Below are 16,074 nucleotides of genomic sequence, written 5' to 3' on the forward strand. Positions count from 1 at the left end.
TATTTTAATTTTGCTAGTGCTGCTTTACTTTGCGCAATTTTTACCTAATGATCTCAGTACGTCTTCCTTCACTGATGACATCATGCGTCATTTATCCCACCTTTCAATCACATTTAAAAACAATTCAATCACATCACAGACTGAGCAGACACCACTCTGTCAGACCACTTCCAGACTACTCACACTTGTTGAAATGGGTGGAGGGAAAGGAAACTTAATTAATCCTGCGAGTTAATAAATACACCGTTTGAATGATTCCGGAGTAAAACTTTACCCGGACAGGCGCTAATGTTTGACCGCACAGCTGTGACGTTATTCCCTGAAAAGAAAAAAAAAAAAAAAAAAACAAGGAAAAAGGTTCCGGCTGAAGCGCAGGAAGTCCGAGCTCACTCACTACACCGCTGGAATTAAAAGAAGGGAAAAAAATGTTGGAATTCGAGCGAAGAAATGTGAGATATTTATGGAATGTTATCGCCGACAGTGAGTGTGAAGTGATTCAGAGAGAAGGCGGCGAAACACTGACTTCACATCCACACTGTCCAACAAACTGAAAGTTTCACTCCGACAGCCCCGCAGCTTAAACCTGAACAGGAGTCCAACACTTTGGAAAACTGTAAAACATTTGCATTGGCTTACCTGGTGAAACTCTTATTAGCAGTCTGGCAGGCAGGCAGGTAAAGTAGAAAATTATTTTTATTTATTTTTTTTAAATGAAGAGCGACTCCGTAAGGTTTTCTTTTCCCCCCTCTTCTTTGTTTGTTTTCTGCTGCCTCGTCTCCTTCCTGAAGCCGCTTGTTTGAAGCGAGTGGAGGGCAGGAATTTCAGGAATTAGCCGTGGTATGACATGAAGCCTGGAAAAAGCCAGCGAAAAAGACCCAGGGAGGGAAGGGGGGGCGGGGGGGGGGCATGGGGAGGTCTGACCGGCCAACACGTAATGACGAAAAGGAGGAGAGGAAGACGAGGGAGGAGGGCTCCGAGAGGAAAGCAGAGGAAAGGGTGGAAGGTGAGAATTAAAGGAAATCATATTAAGAATAAAAAAATAATAATAATAACTGAGTGAAATAGAAAGGATACAATATCATAGCACTCAACTTCTGGATAATCCCTTACAGTGGGTGTACAAAAGAGACCATTTATGTGACAAGGATGTTACACTGTGTTCCCAGTGTAATTAAAACTACTTATTTAGTCTTTTAAAGTGTACTGGGCTTTATCTGGATTTAAATGAACAACTATGCTACATATAGGGGTCCTACTTTTTGCCTCCTTTTAAGAATCACTAATGAACTTTGACTTGTTGAATAATAAGTGTTTAGACTTCATCCACCTTATTTCTATCACTTACGATATACCTGAACAGATAAAGCTACCTTCAGTGCCAGTATTACATTTACACAGCGTGTTTGGGTTTCCCCGGGCCTTATGTCATATTATACTAAACAGACAATATTAAATATGTTAAAATCTAGTCAAACTGCCCTTCTTAATGTCTGTCCAAGATGTCTTTTTTTTTTTTTTTTTTATCTCATGTATCACATGTAACCTTTTTACTTTTCAGCTCGTTTGCCTTTCATGTCACATGATCAGACCAAAGGCGATAATATTGTTAGGCTTGGTATGTTGTGCAAGTCACTGAAGGCCTGGAGGCATAATTGTCTGAGACGTAATTCTGAACTTTGGACTCTTCAAGGCAACAAATGCAGAATCACATCAATTGGATAACAGAGCCTCCTACCGGACATTTTGGGTAGTGCGGCGTGCCAGTTAACTGGAAAGGTTTGCCGAAGTGTAGCATCACAGTTTTCTCTAAGGGTGATGTTGTGAACTCGGTTTTTATTCTAGTTACATTGTTTTATTCATTGTTTTATGAATAAAAAAAAAAGTTGTGTGATGTTGCGTATAAAAAACACTTATATACTTTCAATATTTTCTGCATCTATTTTGAGATCTCCCAAGCTGCCATGGTTGTGCAAACGCAGCCCTCAGATCAGTGACGGCACTTGGTAACATTTTATGCAACCTCAACTGTACATTTCACTCAGCAACAATTTATGTGATACAGCAGCTCAGAATGAGGTTGAGGAAGCTTTTTTCTTTTTTTCTTTTTTCAAATACAATACTTTTCTTCTTCTGCTGACAAACACAGCTGGTGTTAAGAAATGTAACAGCCACATCACCACTGTTTAAAAAAACAAAACATACAGTAAGCCAGCAGGGGGGAAAAAAAAACACAATGCCACTAGACTCTATACTATATTAAGTTTGTATCCAGAACAACAATAAAAGTTAACAAAGAGTAATGAAACTCAGTTTTTTAAGTCCCAAAATTAATAGCTTTGTTTTTTTGGGGGGAAAAAAAACAATAGTCACCAATCAGATTTTATGTACTGGAGAAAAAGTGTCAGATAGTTTCTACTTGGTCTGGAGAAACCTTTTGAAATATGTGTAAGATTGCCAAACTAGTTGTTTGTTGTCAACCATCAAGTTGAACTTTTTTACATTTGTATTTTTTTACTTTTAGTATTACTATTATTATTTAGTTTTTCAACCAATGAATATTTATTTCTCCTTATGTTAATTGACACATATTTCTGCAGTGTGGAATGGGATGGAAACTTTTTTTTAATGATTTCTTTGTTTGTTGGTTTCATCTCTTTGTTTTTATTAAATATTTAATAAATACATTGTTAAAATAAAACATGAAAAATCGGTGCTAGATTCTGAATGTTTTGAGAGACACCCCACTCCCACATCCCCGGTTTTGTACTCCATTAATCTTAAGGCTGTTTGAAACTGACTTCCTTTTGACTGTTAGATGATGTAACAGTACAAAAGCTTCATATTGTGTTTTATAGCCTGTGTGTTTAACTTTTAAAAACCAGAGGCAGCCGTAGAGCTAAAGACTAAAGCGTCTTGCTCGTCTATTTAACCACAAAGGAGTGTTGCTGAGCTGCACTTCCACAGATACCAGTTTTTGACTGCGATCCTGCCAAATTGTTACCCAGACTTTGATTTTTACCTGAGTGTAAATAAGTTCCTATAATGTAAAGAAAAATATGAATCTGCTTCTCTTAAATCACACTGGTTTGTTGGCAAATTGGTGGAGATTTAAATCATTTCATAACTTTACGTCTTGAAAAATTTTCTATAAATAGAAAATGATGTATTGAATGAGTAAAGGTGCCAAAACACAGGGACCGGTAATAGTGTTTGAAAAACAGGAGTCATTTGTCTAATTCAAATCACTTTATTTATGACATTTCATTGTATTCTCAATGAACTTTAAGGCAACCTTAGTTGTTTTTGTGAAACACACTGATACTGATGGGCCTAAGATACACATAATTCTTCAGCTGTAGCCCCACATCCTCCACTGACAGGAATATTCACATTGATTTCCTTTTGATCCATACGTGTTCATCAGTCCAATAGCTTCCATTAACAGTACATTTAATTAAAACAGTGGCACATATACCCAACAACCCAAAGTGGTCTACAAACAGTCTGGTCTAGACTCTGTTAAATAAAGTGTATTAGAAACTACAGGAGATTCCTTTGGACTCATTTAAATGAAATTAAAACAAGAGATTAAGTTGGTCTAAAAAGCAATATAAATTAACTTAAAAGCCTCCTGTTGACAAAGAAGTTGTACTATTGCATTTATAGAAGCTTCTATAGAAAATACATGGAATGTATAGGAAAGATTTGTACAAAAGTGGATCTTGAGGGACACTCCTCCTTACAGGCTTACAGGTGAAGTTAGTGATGAGAACACTGTTCCTAAAACATTTACACTGTGCTGTACAGTAATACACTGTAGGAGATGAGTGTAATCTATAAAACATTTATACTCTTAAGACCAGACTCTGTTGCTTTATCATGTTGGTGGGGAGTTTTGGACCACACTGAGTAAACCCACCGCAACACTAATAGAACGACTGGCCGGTGAAGCTGAGGGATAAACCATAACTTTCCCCAGATTTCCTCATGCTGAAGTTCTACATATGAGTCCAGTTCATTTCAAGGGCCTTCCTTTGTCCTAACCCAAAGACACATCTCCATCGGTGCATGCTCTGTATCCAGGGAGTGCACCTCCTTTTATTTCTGCTTTCAGCAAAGACTCCAAGTCTCATTTCTTGGAAAGGAATTTCATCTTGTTTCCTGGAAAAAAAGCAACATATCTACATGAAGACATGTTTGAAAGAAAGAGCATGTTTCCATAAAGAGGAACTGGAGTATTCTACAGATGATTAATTGATGAGCTGACTGGCTGAAGCTGTGCAGCGGCGCTCACCTAAGCCCTTGAGGAACTTGTTGACCCCTCTTTGTTCACTCCCAGGCAGCGAGTCCAGATATTCTTGTGCTCTCACCTCAAAAAGACCTGGAGAAAAAAAAAAAAAGAACTAGTCAAATGTTGACCTTGGCTGGGATAGCATTTTTGGGACTGCTATGGTATACGACATTTAACTACTAAGTTCCAGTTATGATGTTTCACGTTCATATCTCATATCTGAGGCTGAGCAGAGTCCACATCATCAGAAGATTGTTTTGAAAATTTTCTGAGCATTTTCTATGATGCCTGACAGGAGCTTCCATGTTGTGCTGAGGCAGGTTATTGGCCAGTAGTTGGATGGGACTGGTCCCTTCTGGATCAGGACTGTCTGACCTTCGGTCAGCTATTTTGGGTGCATCTCATCCATTAGCAGCTGGTTTATTTGTGCTGCCCCTTGACCTGATGTCCTGGCTCCCCCTAGCCACAGCTTTTTTTTTGTACCTCATCAGTCTCTATTTGTGATAGCAGTTGCTTCTTGCACATGTCGAAACGCTGAGCTACTAATTATTTCAATGTAAATCTGGATGTTGGGCTCCAAAGAATCCAAATATCCCACATCCTCTTTGTGTAACCCCTTTCACTGGGTTTACATGTGTAGTACGATTCCAACATCAAACCCGTGGTACATGCTGTGCAGGGGCCAGTCCTTCCATGATGGTTCCTGTTCTTGCCCCTCCTCTCTCTCAGGTTCCTGCTGCCTGAGGTACTAAGCACATGGTCCTTTACGACCATCTTCTTGATGTACTCATGAATCTTTGTTGTTTCATCTGGGATAGTGGTTCTGGTTCTGCCTCCTTCGTTCAGCTTAGCGTACAGTCTCAGGATGCTGGATTTCGGGTGAAACCCTCCATGCATGGTAAGGAGCTTTCTTGTCTTGACATCAGTGGCTTCTATCTCCTCCTCTGGGCAGCTTATTATCTCAGAAGGGTATCTGACAACTGGCAGGGCATAGGTGTTGATTGCCCGCATCTTGTTCTTCCCATTCATCTGACTCCTCAGGACTTGCCTCACTCTCTGCAGTTATTTGACGGTTGCAGCTTTCCTAGCGGCCTCTTCATGGCTCCTGTGGGATTCCAAGGTACTTGTAGCTGTCCTCAGTGCCTACAATATTACCTTCTGGTAGTGCAGTCCCCTCAGTTCTGGCTACCTTCCATCTCTTTGTTACCATCCGACTACACTTCTCCAGTCCGAGTGACATTCCAGTGTCATTGCTGTAGATCCGTATGGTGTGGATCAGTGAACCTATGTCTCGTTCACTCCTGGCAAACAGCTTGATGTCATCCATGTAGAGGAGGTGGCTGATGTTTGCTCCATTTCCTAGTCGGTATCCATATTCTTGTTAATAATCTGGCTGAGAGGGTTCAGGGCTATCCAGAGCACCAGTGGGGACAGAGCAACTCCTTGGTAAATCCTGCACTTGATGGTGATTTGTGAAATTGGCTTGAAGTTGGCCTCTAATGTTGTTTTCCACATTCCCACTGAGGTCTTGATGAAGGCTCTCAGGGTCCTGTTGATTTTGTACAGTTCTAGGCATTCCAGGATCCATGTGTGCGGCACTGAGTCATAGGCTTTCTTGTAATCAATCCATGCAGTGCACAGGTTGGTCAGTCTGGTCTTACAGTCTCGAACAAAAATTCACAAAAGGTATCTTTAAATCATTTAAATGGCGTATCAGTTCAACTAGTACATCTAATTAGATAAGATATAATAAGATAAGATAATCTTTATTTGCCATTTGTATACATACAATTCTAAAGTGCACTGATACGGATCAAAACGTATTACCTCTGAGGCCCTGCCTGCGCAGCTCTCTCTCCTGGATGAAGCCGGTAAACATCTGAGTTTCCATGAACACTTCCAGAAATCTTCTCAAACTCTTGGAAGTGACTGCTTTACGAAAGGCCTCACGCTGGAAGGATGAGGAAGAAGAGGGGCTGGGCAAGGTGGTGGAGGAGACAGACTCATCCTCCCGCTCCGTTCCACCCATGAAGAGCGAGTAGTGTCCCACCATCTCCACGAAGAAACGAACAAAGGCCTCTGACACCACAGTGCTCAGCGAGCTAGAGTCTGGGAGAGAAAACCATCAGAGAAGAAGAGTAAAAATTAGCAACAAAAAAAAAAAAAAACAGCATTACAATAAGAAACTACTACACATTACAGTGTAACTCGGCTTTTCCTGTTGGATGTTTGCAGTTGGTTTCACTTGAATATTCAATCCAGTTACAGCCACAGTCCAAGAAATAGAAGAAAGGCTGTTCCACAAAGATTACTTAAAAATGTTATGCATGTCAGACTAAAACCTATTACATTTATTTTCATTCAAACATATAAAATAAATCTTAAAAAATGCACAAGTTTGAGAAACAGTCCATGGTTAGATTGAACTCTGTTGGAAAGGTTTGAGTTTTGCTGTCAGTGTGACCACAAAGAACATGAGACGTATGGAGCTCTACTGTAGAGTCACATTACATTTATGGTTTTTATTTTCAACCACAACATTTCCACTCTGAGTTTTTGTCATACTTCAAGGCCCTTTAATATATGTGCACAACACTAAAGGTGTATTATTAAGGACAAAAAACTTAAATACTGGAATGAAGCTGTCCAGTCGCATTAAAAGTGGGAGGGGAGGTGATGAAAATCTCTGGGAATATTCTCTCGGAAAAATTCTTCAGTGTACCACAAAACTATGATCGAGTTGCAGAATGATAAGTTGTAGATATTTCAGCTTTAGGCAAGCTAAAAATGACTAAAAAGGTCTGTTTTTCAAGAAGGCAATGACAATTATTTGCACATGTAGTCAAGCAAAAAAGAAAGTTTCCACAGGGCTGAAAAAATAAGTACACCCTTTTTGCTTCCACAGGATTTAAGACATCACGTAGCAGCCAGGTGCTGCTAATCAAATGCACTTTATTAACAGATCATCAGAAAGTGTGACCACCTTAATAAAAGCAGAAGTTGTGATTGTTTTAACACAATCTACCCAGGAGTGGACATCCCAGCAAATTCACACCATGGTCAGACCATGCAGTGCTCAGACAAACTGCAAAAACCCAAGAGCTGCAAGTCAAACTCTACAGGCCTCAGTTAGCATGTTAAAGTTCATGATAGTACAATTGGGAAAAGACTGAACAAGTAGCTGAGGACAATACAACAGGACAACGATCCCAAGCACAGCAGCAAAGAAAAGAAAGTGTTGCAATGGCCCGGTGAAAGTCCAGACCTCAGCCTGACTGAAATGCTGCGGTGGGACCTTAAGAGAACTGTGCCTAACAAATATCTGCAAACCTCAATGAACTGAAGCAACATTGTAAAGAAGAGTGGACCAAAATTCCTCCACAATGATGTGAGCAACTGAGAATCATACAGAAAACATTTACTTCAAGTTACTGCTGCTAAAGCTATCAAATCATGGGGTGTACTTAGTTTAGACTGTTTAGAGTCCTGTGAAAACTTTCTTGTTCATGTGACTGCACATTATATTGTGTTTACATAAATACACACACTATATATGCAAGAAATAATAAGTATGACAAGTCACCATTGGACAGATCTCCATTCTCACAGGCCAGCTCCCTTCTCTTGTCCAGCACATGCTCAAGAGCTGCCTGCAGCTTGTGTGGAAGAATGGAGTCCTCGTCATCCAGCTGTGAATGAGAAAACACATATTTAAACACAGTCAGCACACTCCACAAAACACTTGGTAGAGTCACAGCAACGAACTCTTCTGTGATAAAATTTTACTATGTTCTTTCTGTCTATAGTTTTTACCTGTCGAAGGAAGCGGCTGTTGCCGAGGTCAACCACCAGGACCTAACAAGAGGGAGAATGATGTCATTTCCTGAAGCTATTGTTCAGTAGAGGAAATGCCCAGAGCCAAGGGCATCACAGGCACTAGATTACAAAAACTGCAAGAAAAACCTTCTCTTACTTCTTCTATGGGCAGCTCTTTGAGTCGAGGTAGAGAGCTGGAAAGAAGGCCAACTATAAAGGGGGTTGGGGTGCAGACTATATCCAACATGGATGGTGGGAGCACAGGGATGTATGTATGCTGCCAGGTGAACGGATAGAGCAGAGCCACTACTGCATGACAACACTGAGACAAAGTACTGTGGAAAGAGACAGTAAAAAAAAAAAAAAATACTGTCATAATGCAGTGTAGTAAAAAAAAAAAAAAAAAAAATCTATCTTTGAATAAAACCAGAAGATGGACAAAATGCTGAGAAAAATAATGAAATATGGGTCAAATGTCACCTGTTGAAGATGATCAAATCTGACCATTTTAACTTGAACATTAACATTTAACATTCAAGACAGTGATGATGATATACAGTGTAAAGCAGCTCTTGCTCTTTGATTCAAATGTTCTGGACTAATATAGGTTTGTGTATGTTAATGTATCCTTAATAGTCACAAAAAAGGAAACTGAAAAAAATCACAATAAAGCAAAGTTTAAAATAGAATAAAATGCCTACCACAAGATGGCGCCAGCCTGCTTCTCAAACAACAACTTGTCAAACCAACTATTTATCAATGTGGAACATACTGAGAAAAGTTCATTTATATTTGCCCATTTGAACCCACTGTGGTCCTGAGAGGAGAGTTTAAGGAGAGTGTGACACTATACATTGGCAGCAGACACACTCACCCACAGTGTCGGTTTAGGCTCTCCTGCTTTTGCATCTGCTTGCAGTTAATTCATTATAAAAAAAAAAAAAAAAAACAATTAACGAGGCCAAATTTCCACTTCATGGCAAAGAAAGTGCAACAACTCTGAGCTCTGATAAAAATGCTTTTAATGTAAGCTGCTTAAATACTATGTTACAAGGACACTTAAAAAAAAAAAAATATATATATATATATACACACAAAAGTGCTCACACTGAAGCATTTTATGTAGTCATACAGCCTTAGGGGGACTTGTTTTGAGTAAACCGTGTGTGTTTGTAGACGTCAAACCGCACACGTGGTGTTAGCTCTGCAGTCATGCTTTAAAGCCTAACTCCTTTCTTGTCTGGCATCCATGACAGTTTTCCAGGGAAAAACTGATTGTTCCCCAGGCGACTGTATAACACAACAGCATTCCTTCCTCTCACACTTTGGTCGGGATCTTCTTTTCCTCAGACTGCTTGTCTACTTGAAATGTCTCTGTCATATCATTCAGGCTCCCTGATCTTTTGAGCATCATAATCCTGCCTTCAATAATCTCGTCAGAAACAATTTATGAAACAAATCAACTAAATAGCATAATGACTGAGGCATGTAGCACAATATGAAACAGGTGATCTTCGGGTCAGTAATCAAGCTAACCCCCATTTTCTGTAGCACTACCTGAGTTTGTCAGCAGTGAAGATGACCCTGCGCTCCAGCAGCAGGGAGGCAAAAACTCTGAGGAGAAGACGCAGACTTAATGAAGAGAAGAGACATTCAAAGTCCACGTGTTCCAGACGGGAGTCTGATGGGCGACACAGTTCGATCACCTGCAGTAAAGAAAGCGAGGCGAAAGGCACGCAAAAAGACTCTTAGATACATATTGCAAGTACACATGTAAAGATATTAATGTGAGACTGCTTGTCTGAGTCTCCGCAGTCATCTCACCTCTGTCCCAGATCCAGGTAGGAAGTTTTTAACTGTGATAGTTCTGCCTGGAGCAGGGAAGGGAGCCTCCATGATGCCTCTCATAAAAGGTTGCACCAGAGCAGGAGAGATAGCCCTCCTCTTTTCTACCTCGTCCAGAATCTGTGAAAAGCAGAAAAGGAGACTCTTTCATTTCAGCACCAGCGATCTGCAGGTATTATGTTGGTCTGTTTGCACTGGAAATCCCAGCCGACATGTAATATCTTCAATAAATTACAAAGTTTGTGTAAGTCGCAGTACTTAAAAAAATGGCAATACAACACTGTGGGAATACTGTATTACAAATCTAACTTACCATCCAAACATTTACTTGAGTGTGCCAAATTATAAGACCGAAAATGGAGTTAAATGCTAAAATGTAATCAAATGAAATATAAAATGTAGGTAAATTATAATAAGAGGGTCCAAATTCAGACTTGACTCTCTAGTATCCTATTTATTCATATGGAATTCCTTTCACTGTGTTTCCCAGGACAAAGTTGACTTTCCAACAGTTAAAACTGCATCAGATTCATTTTTCCATTCCAAAATGAACCAAGACAGAGATTACTCAATATAATCAAGCACATCATTAATTCAGGCAGGCCCACAACGTGAAGCACAGCCATAATCCTGCCAGATCAGCTGACTGCAATGGCAGCCCACATCACATCCCATACGGCACACGCCGTTTAAGCCACGATAGCCTGCTGACGGTTGCTGCTCAAGTGCAAGCCGCTTTGCTACCCACATCCCTGCATGCTGAGTCTTACTTAACTAATGTAATATCTGCGCTGGATCTCGCTGCTGCTCTCCCCTCAATGTGCCTTTTCCAGATATGTGAAATATATAAATAGAGAAGAAGAAGAAGAAGAAGAAACAGCCTTTATTGTCCCACAGAGGGGAATTACTGCAAATGAAAATATTGACTATATTGGTTCTGACTGAAATAATGGTTGTTAACCCAAATATATTTATTCTGACTGTAATGTATATTAATAGCCCAGTTGAACTACAAAGGAAGAAGTCATTGTCTGCTTTTGTGTGAGTTTCTCATCTTACTATTTACCTCATACTTGGCTGGTGTGTTGCCGCGGACTAAATGAAATGCCGTGTCAAGTGTGAAACTGTCTGTTCTTCCTAAGTTGATTTAGTCTTCTGTGCTATGGTTCCACAGCAGTATGCTTCTCATTAGGAGATGTGTACAGTGCACGCACAAATGCAAAATATGTGCACACTAATCAAAAGACAGTATTAGGTTGTTTTGGGTACTATCCTAATTTTTAAAAGTGGCAGCAAATATTTATGTTTTGTATGTCTTATATGACTTTTATCTCATGTTATGATTTACTCATCAAAGCAACCACTTTCATGTTTTTCTCATGCAACATAATCCACTTTCATGAGTAAATCATGGTATGAGATATATAAGTTTGATATGTAAACATAAATATTTACTACTGGAGTTTAAAATTTCTTAAAAGTTTTTTGTATTCTTTTTTTTTTAAGTAATTTAAATGTTGCCAGCTGACACACACCAATACTCCTGCACTGAATGATTTCAGTCACTCGCTCATACTGCTCTGGCTTGAATGGGCCAACTAACACCCTGAACCAATAATGTGTACTCCTCTACAAACGCACTCTGCACATCTGTGCTGAATTAAACATTTGCACAGCAGATCGAATACACGAGGAAGATATTTAGAAAACCCTTCCATGCTTATGTATGTATCCTGAGTAATCAAACTTTAGCGATGGCATATGTATGCTGCGAAACATTTACACAGCTCAACATGTAGATAAATCTAAGGCTCATTACAGGGGAGCTTTTCCACTGAAGCAACCACATCAGCTGCATTTCACATGTGTCGCTACACTTTAGTCAGGAGAGAGCGGACTGGGCACAGGGTGGGTGGGGTTCTGCGGGCACTGAGGGTGGTACTTTTAAGTGGGGTTTGTGTAACACATGCAGTTCCCAGCAGTGTAATGCAATAGAATGCAAGCAATGGATGTGAACATAGTTTGTACACTTGTGTATCTCTACCTTAGAGAAGAGGTCAAAGCATCCCAGGCGGCTGACGATGCAGTAGACTTCAGGGAGCCTTCGGCCTTTACCACTGGGCTGTGAACAGCCAGAAAGAAAGAGGCAGACAACTTCATAACACCAGACTGCTCATCCAATTTACAACTAGAGGATTAGAGCAGTGAAGCAAACCAAAGCCTTAAAAAAAATCTGAATTATATTTTCACCATATTCAAGAAATATGTCACAATGGCAAAAGAAGCAGAAGACATTGAATGAACAGATTTAAAATGAGGGATTAGCTTGATTAAACTTGAATTAGTAGAAACGTGTGACCATAAGCGGGAGCATTTTTAAGAGCGTACCAGTAAACGGCGGCAGTAGCCGAAACGTCTGCTTCCATCTTCACCAGTCAGTACAAATGAGAACGTCTCACTGAGGGATGTAAAAGAGAACGATAATTCAAACACGCTGGAAACAATCTTAAAATCATAGAAAAAATGAACTCAGTTAGATTTTTACTACCAAAACCTGACTTTGTACTTAACAAGGAGGGCCCTCAGGACAGGGTCACTCTGGAAAAACACCCACACAGCACTGCCTGGCAGCTAATCACTGATAGGTGTTAACCATCTTTACAGGGGAGTGTCAGCCAGTTCAGTGCAGCACTGTGCTTGGCTGCCCCTCACCCATCAGCCGTCTGCCTCTAGATAATTATTAGCCATCCCCATCCGCAAACAATCATCACTTCTCAGAACAATGTGGAGATTGACAGGCGGTACTGGGTCATACAGCTGGTTTAAGCACAAACAAAGAGAGGCGATTCTGTAATAACAAGCCATGTGTGCGGTGGTAAAATCTACCGTTTCACCCGAAGGCACTAAAAATTACTCATTTCCAGTACTTTGTGGGTCATGACAGAACAGCCAATCTTTACAAGCAATTACATCATTTTCTTTGGGACTTTAAGCTTCTCCATAACCAAGCGGATATTAGCAAGGAAAACAGCTGAGCTGTCACCACTCTACTGGGAAATTCCTGCGTCCCTGCTTAGTTTCCTTTCACTTTGTGCTCGTGAGGCACGGCAGCAATCAGATTCGGACTGACCTGGGAAAATTGTCGACAGGTGCCCAGTCTTTGGCGTCTGGGAAACAAAACTGCGGGATCACCTTCAGCTGGTCCTCAGTCTCTCGCATGAACTTAAAGCTCCTTTCAAGCTGGATGACAAGCAAGAAAACACGCAACAATAAACACATTGCAGATATTTAAAACAGCCAGATTATGAAACACCATTCAAGCATTATGACCTCATGTTTTGTAGATGCTTTGCAGACACAGCTTTTGACTTTGGTTGTCAAAAGACTGAGATAAACAAAATCAGGCATCTGCACAGCAGACACATGATGAGCAAATACACAGAGTCACAAATTAACTACTTAAAACAAATTTGTGGTTCAAGTGTTTGAGTTCAGCCAGTCCTCAAGCAGTATCACTGCTCAGATGATTGTTATGTGTTAGTTAAGACTGGTGTGGACATGTTGCCTTATAAATATTAGTCAGGTAAGACAGCAGACAATGACTATGACGCTTACATAAAATATTTACAGTCTCTCTAGTTTTGCTCCACTAACATTTCTGTCCTACCTTGAGAGGAAACTGCTGCGTGACTTCCGGCAGGTATGGAACTCCAGCCTTGGTCTTGTGCAGCGCAACGACTATAAAATATTCAAAGAGTTTCCTTTCCTGCAGTTCCATCAAATCCCTCTCCAAGGTCCGGTACCTCCCCGTCTGCCTCAGCATGGACTGGACTGACACAAGCCGCTGGCTATGAGCTGAGGGACACAAACACATTTTATCTACATGCATGCATGTGATCCAAACATAGACACGTGAATGGAAATGACTTAAAAAGATCTATATTATAGATTGAACAACGCAGATCCCTTCTATTTATTTTGGGTTCTCACCTTTTAGTTTCTCCTCTGTGTCGCTTTCTGACTCACTGTTCTCATCTGTCACTAAAACCCAAAGAGAGGAAAATAGAGTAAAAAAAAAACGCAAACAGTGTGACAAGAATTCAAATAATCACAGAAAATCACATATTTGCACTCTTTTTAACTTGAGCTAAAGGCCCTGAAAAGTCTTAAAAGACCCCAAATTTAAAATGACCTCTGCAACATACTGCATGTTTAAAGAGCGTATGTTACTTATGGACATTTAGAGGCAAGACTGCAAAGTCTGCAGCATGACAGAAAGATAAGCTATTAATAAACTACAACTATGAAAAAAAAAAATTCTAGTTTGTACAAAAGGGTATATATATTACAATGATGAGAATCATTATCAAAGCAGAGTGAGATTTTTTTTTTTTAATTTGCCAAATTTTATAGTCATGACCAAATAATCATTTTAACAGAAAACAGTTACTGGTGACCAAAGTTTTATAAAAGCACATAAAACTTTAATGTGGGCCCCACATGGGTTTCCTATGGCCAAGCCCACTGTGAGCTTCAGCTAGTGTTGTCTGGGAAAATCTGGGAAAAAGCAACCAAAAACTTGAACCAAAAGTTACCTAGTGAGGTTTCTCAGTCCAGATTCTTTACATGTTTCCTCTTAATAAGTTATTTAAATCCATTAGCTTTGCATGAGAATGTATTGGTTTTATCAATCACTCACTACAGTTATACCTGTACTGAATGGGGCCTTTGCCTTACATGGTAGTGTCCTTTACTGTGTCTGTGAGCGGTCTGATTTCTGTGTTTTTTGATTTCAGTGGACTACCAAACTAGTTTCTCTTATGAGGAGTACTAAAAATGACACAATGGTGCTGGAAAATCATTGAATTCATTCAATTCTGCTTTGAAAAATGCAACCTCCTCAATGGAAGCACTGCAGTACTGGACGGGACATTTCACAAATTAAAAATATGCACACAGTAAGTTTAGATTTTCTTTCACTAAATCAGAGATAAACAGTCCTATTGGTAACCTGCTATTATACTTGAAGGCTCACCTCTCCCTGAGCTGGACTCAGCAGACTGAGATACCTTCTTCACCCGTTTCTTCCCTCTCCGCGCCTCAAAGATGCCATTGATTTTCAGCACCATCTGGAGGAGTTGAGAAGAAAGAAAATGCCTTTAACCCTTTAAACTAAAACAAAATCTGCCTGGCTCTTTCCAGGAGCCTTTCAATCCAGCGTCAGTGAGTACTTTCATTCGGTACTCCTACCACAAGAAATTTTCTTCCTCGACCATAAATCACAAAGCGTGAGTTCTGCGAGCGTGTGGCAGACTTTTGTACCTTAGGGACTTTCCTCCGTCTGCGATTGTAAGGGTCCCCAGAGAGACAAGGGGTGTCGTCTGGGCTGCTGGGTGTGGAGGGGGGGCTGATACGGGAAGGTGAGGAGATGCCAGTGTCTCTGTTGGTCTTACGTAGCTCAGGAACCTTGAAGCTGCGTCGCTCTGAATTTTGTCTGAAAAAGCCAGGCTTGGAGGAGAACTGCTGGGGACAGACAGATATTAACATAATTTTAGTATTTTTCTGACTCTGTTTAATCTACTTGATTACTGTATTTATTGGCCTTCATGTACTTTAGTTGCTGTGTCGGGGACAGGAGATGAAGAGGCAGGTGAAACGCATTTGCTTCCCAAACAGCTTCTCTCCAGCTCAATATCTTCATAGGGGTTCTCCTTGGATGGAGGATCTTTAGAAGAACAAAAAATATTTTAATGTCACCCTAAGTTGCACAATAGTGTGCTCTTTCCAAAGCACAGATAAGCACTCTTTCCATATCAGTCACGTTTGTTTTGCCAGATGATTCCTACGCCAGATGTGCCGAGAGCTATTACAAGTAGCAAAATGCGTAAGCAGCTCATATTTCACTGTGATAAGATGCTTGCACGGCTAAAGTTAAACGTAACCTCTGCATATATGAACTGGGGTAGCTTTCCAAAAACCTGTGCCTCTCTCTCTGTCTGTCTGTCTCTCTCCCCTGCTCTATCAATCCATCCACCAGATGTGACTTGTATGCAAATAAAAGAGGGACGTTCACTTCCCCGCTCCTTCTCGCTCAGGAAAATCGGGGGGAGGAAACAAGGGAT

General features: G+C 40.4%; 2 protein-coding genes across 7 annotated transcripts in view; both read right to left on the minus strand.

Annotated features, from left to right (window-relative positions):
• Window positions 1-814, minus strand: part of tead4 (TEA domain transcription factor 4) — a 37,637-nt gene extending 36,823 nt beyond the window's left edge. For 3 of the 4 annotated variants that reach the window (XM_030731392.1, XM_030731391.1, XM_030731390.1), the window contains exon 1: window positions 637-814. The gene's annotated coding sequence lies outside the window, so the exon portion shown is untranslated. The remainder of the gene's footprint in view (window positions 1-636) is intronic. The other variant, XM_030731389.1, reaches the window with a different exon arrangement.
• Window positions 815-3,238: 2,424 nt separating this feature from the next.
• LOC115781868 (DENN domain-containing protein 2A) overlaps window positions 3,239-16,074 on the minus strand; it is a 34,961-nt gene continuing 22,125 nt past the window's right edge. For 2 of the 3 annotated variants that reach the window (XM_030731769.1, XM_030731770.1), the window contains exons 5-20: window positions 15,565-15,677; window positions 15,275-15,475; window positions 14,988-15,081; window positions 13,943-13,993; window positions 13,620-13,807; window positions 13,083-13,192; window positions 12,341-12,410; window positions 11,997-12,074; window positions 9,932-10,072; window positions 9,665-9,813; window positions 8,265-8,442; window positions 8,105-8,146; window positions 7,875-7,980; window positions 6,119-6,400; window positions 4,295-4,381; window positions 3,239-4,161 (exon numbers count right to left, since the gene is read on the minus strand). In XM_030731769.1, coding sequence (XP_030587629.1) covers window positions 4,130-4,161; window positions 4,295-4,381; window positions 6,119-6,400; window positions 7,875-7,980; window positions 8,105-8,146; window positions 8,265-8,442; window positions 9,665-9,813; window positions 9,932-10,072; window positions 11,997-12,074; window positions 12,341-12,410; window positions 13,083-13,192; window positions 13,620-13,807; window positions 13,943-13,993; window positions 14,988-15,081; window positions 15,275-15,475; window positions 15,565-15,677 — 1,922 coding nt within the window. In that variant the 3' untranslated portion in view covers window positions 3,239-4,129. The remainder of the gene's footprint in view (window positions 4,162-4,294; window positions 4,382-6,118; window positions 6,401-7,874; window positions 7,981-8,104; window positions 8,147-8,264; window positions 8,443-9,664; window positions 9,814-9,931; window positions 10,073-11,996; window positions 12,075-12,340; window positions 12,411-13,082; window positions 13,193-13,619; window positions 13,808-13,942; window positions 13,994-14,987; window positions 15,082-15,274; window positions 15,476-15,564; window positions 15,678-16,074) is intronic. The other variant, XM_030731772.1, reaches the window with a different exon arrangement.

Source organism: Archocentrus centrarchus, chromosome 6 (genome assembly GCF_007364275.1).
Source record: "Archocentrus centrarchus isolate MPI-CPG fArcCen1 chromosome 6, fArcCen1, whole genome shotgun sequence".
Classification (NCBI taxonomy): Eukaryota; Metazoa; Chordata; class Actinopteri; order Cichliformes; family Cichlidae; genus Archocentrus; species Archocentrus centrarchus.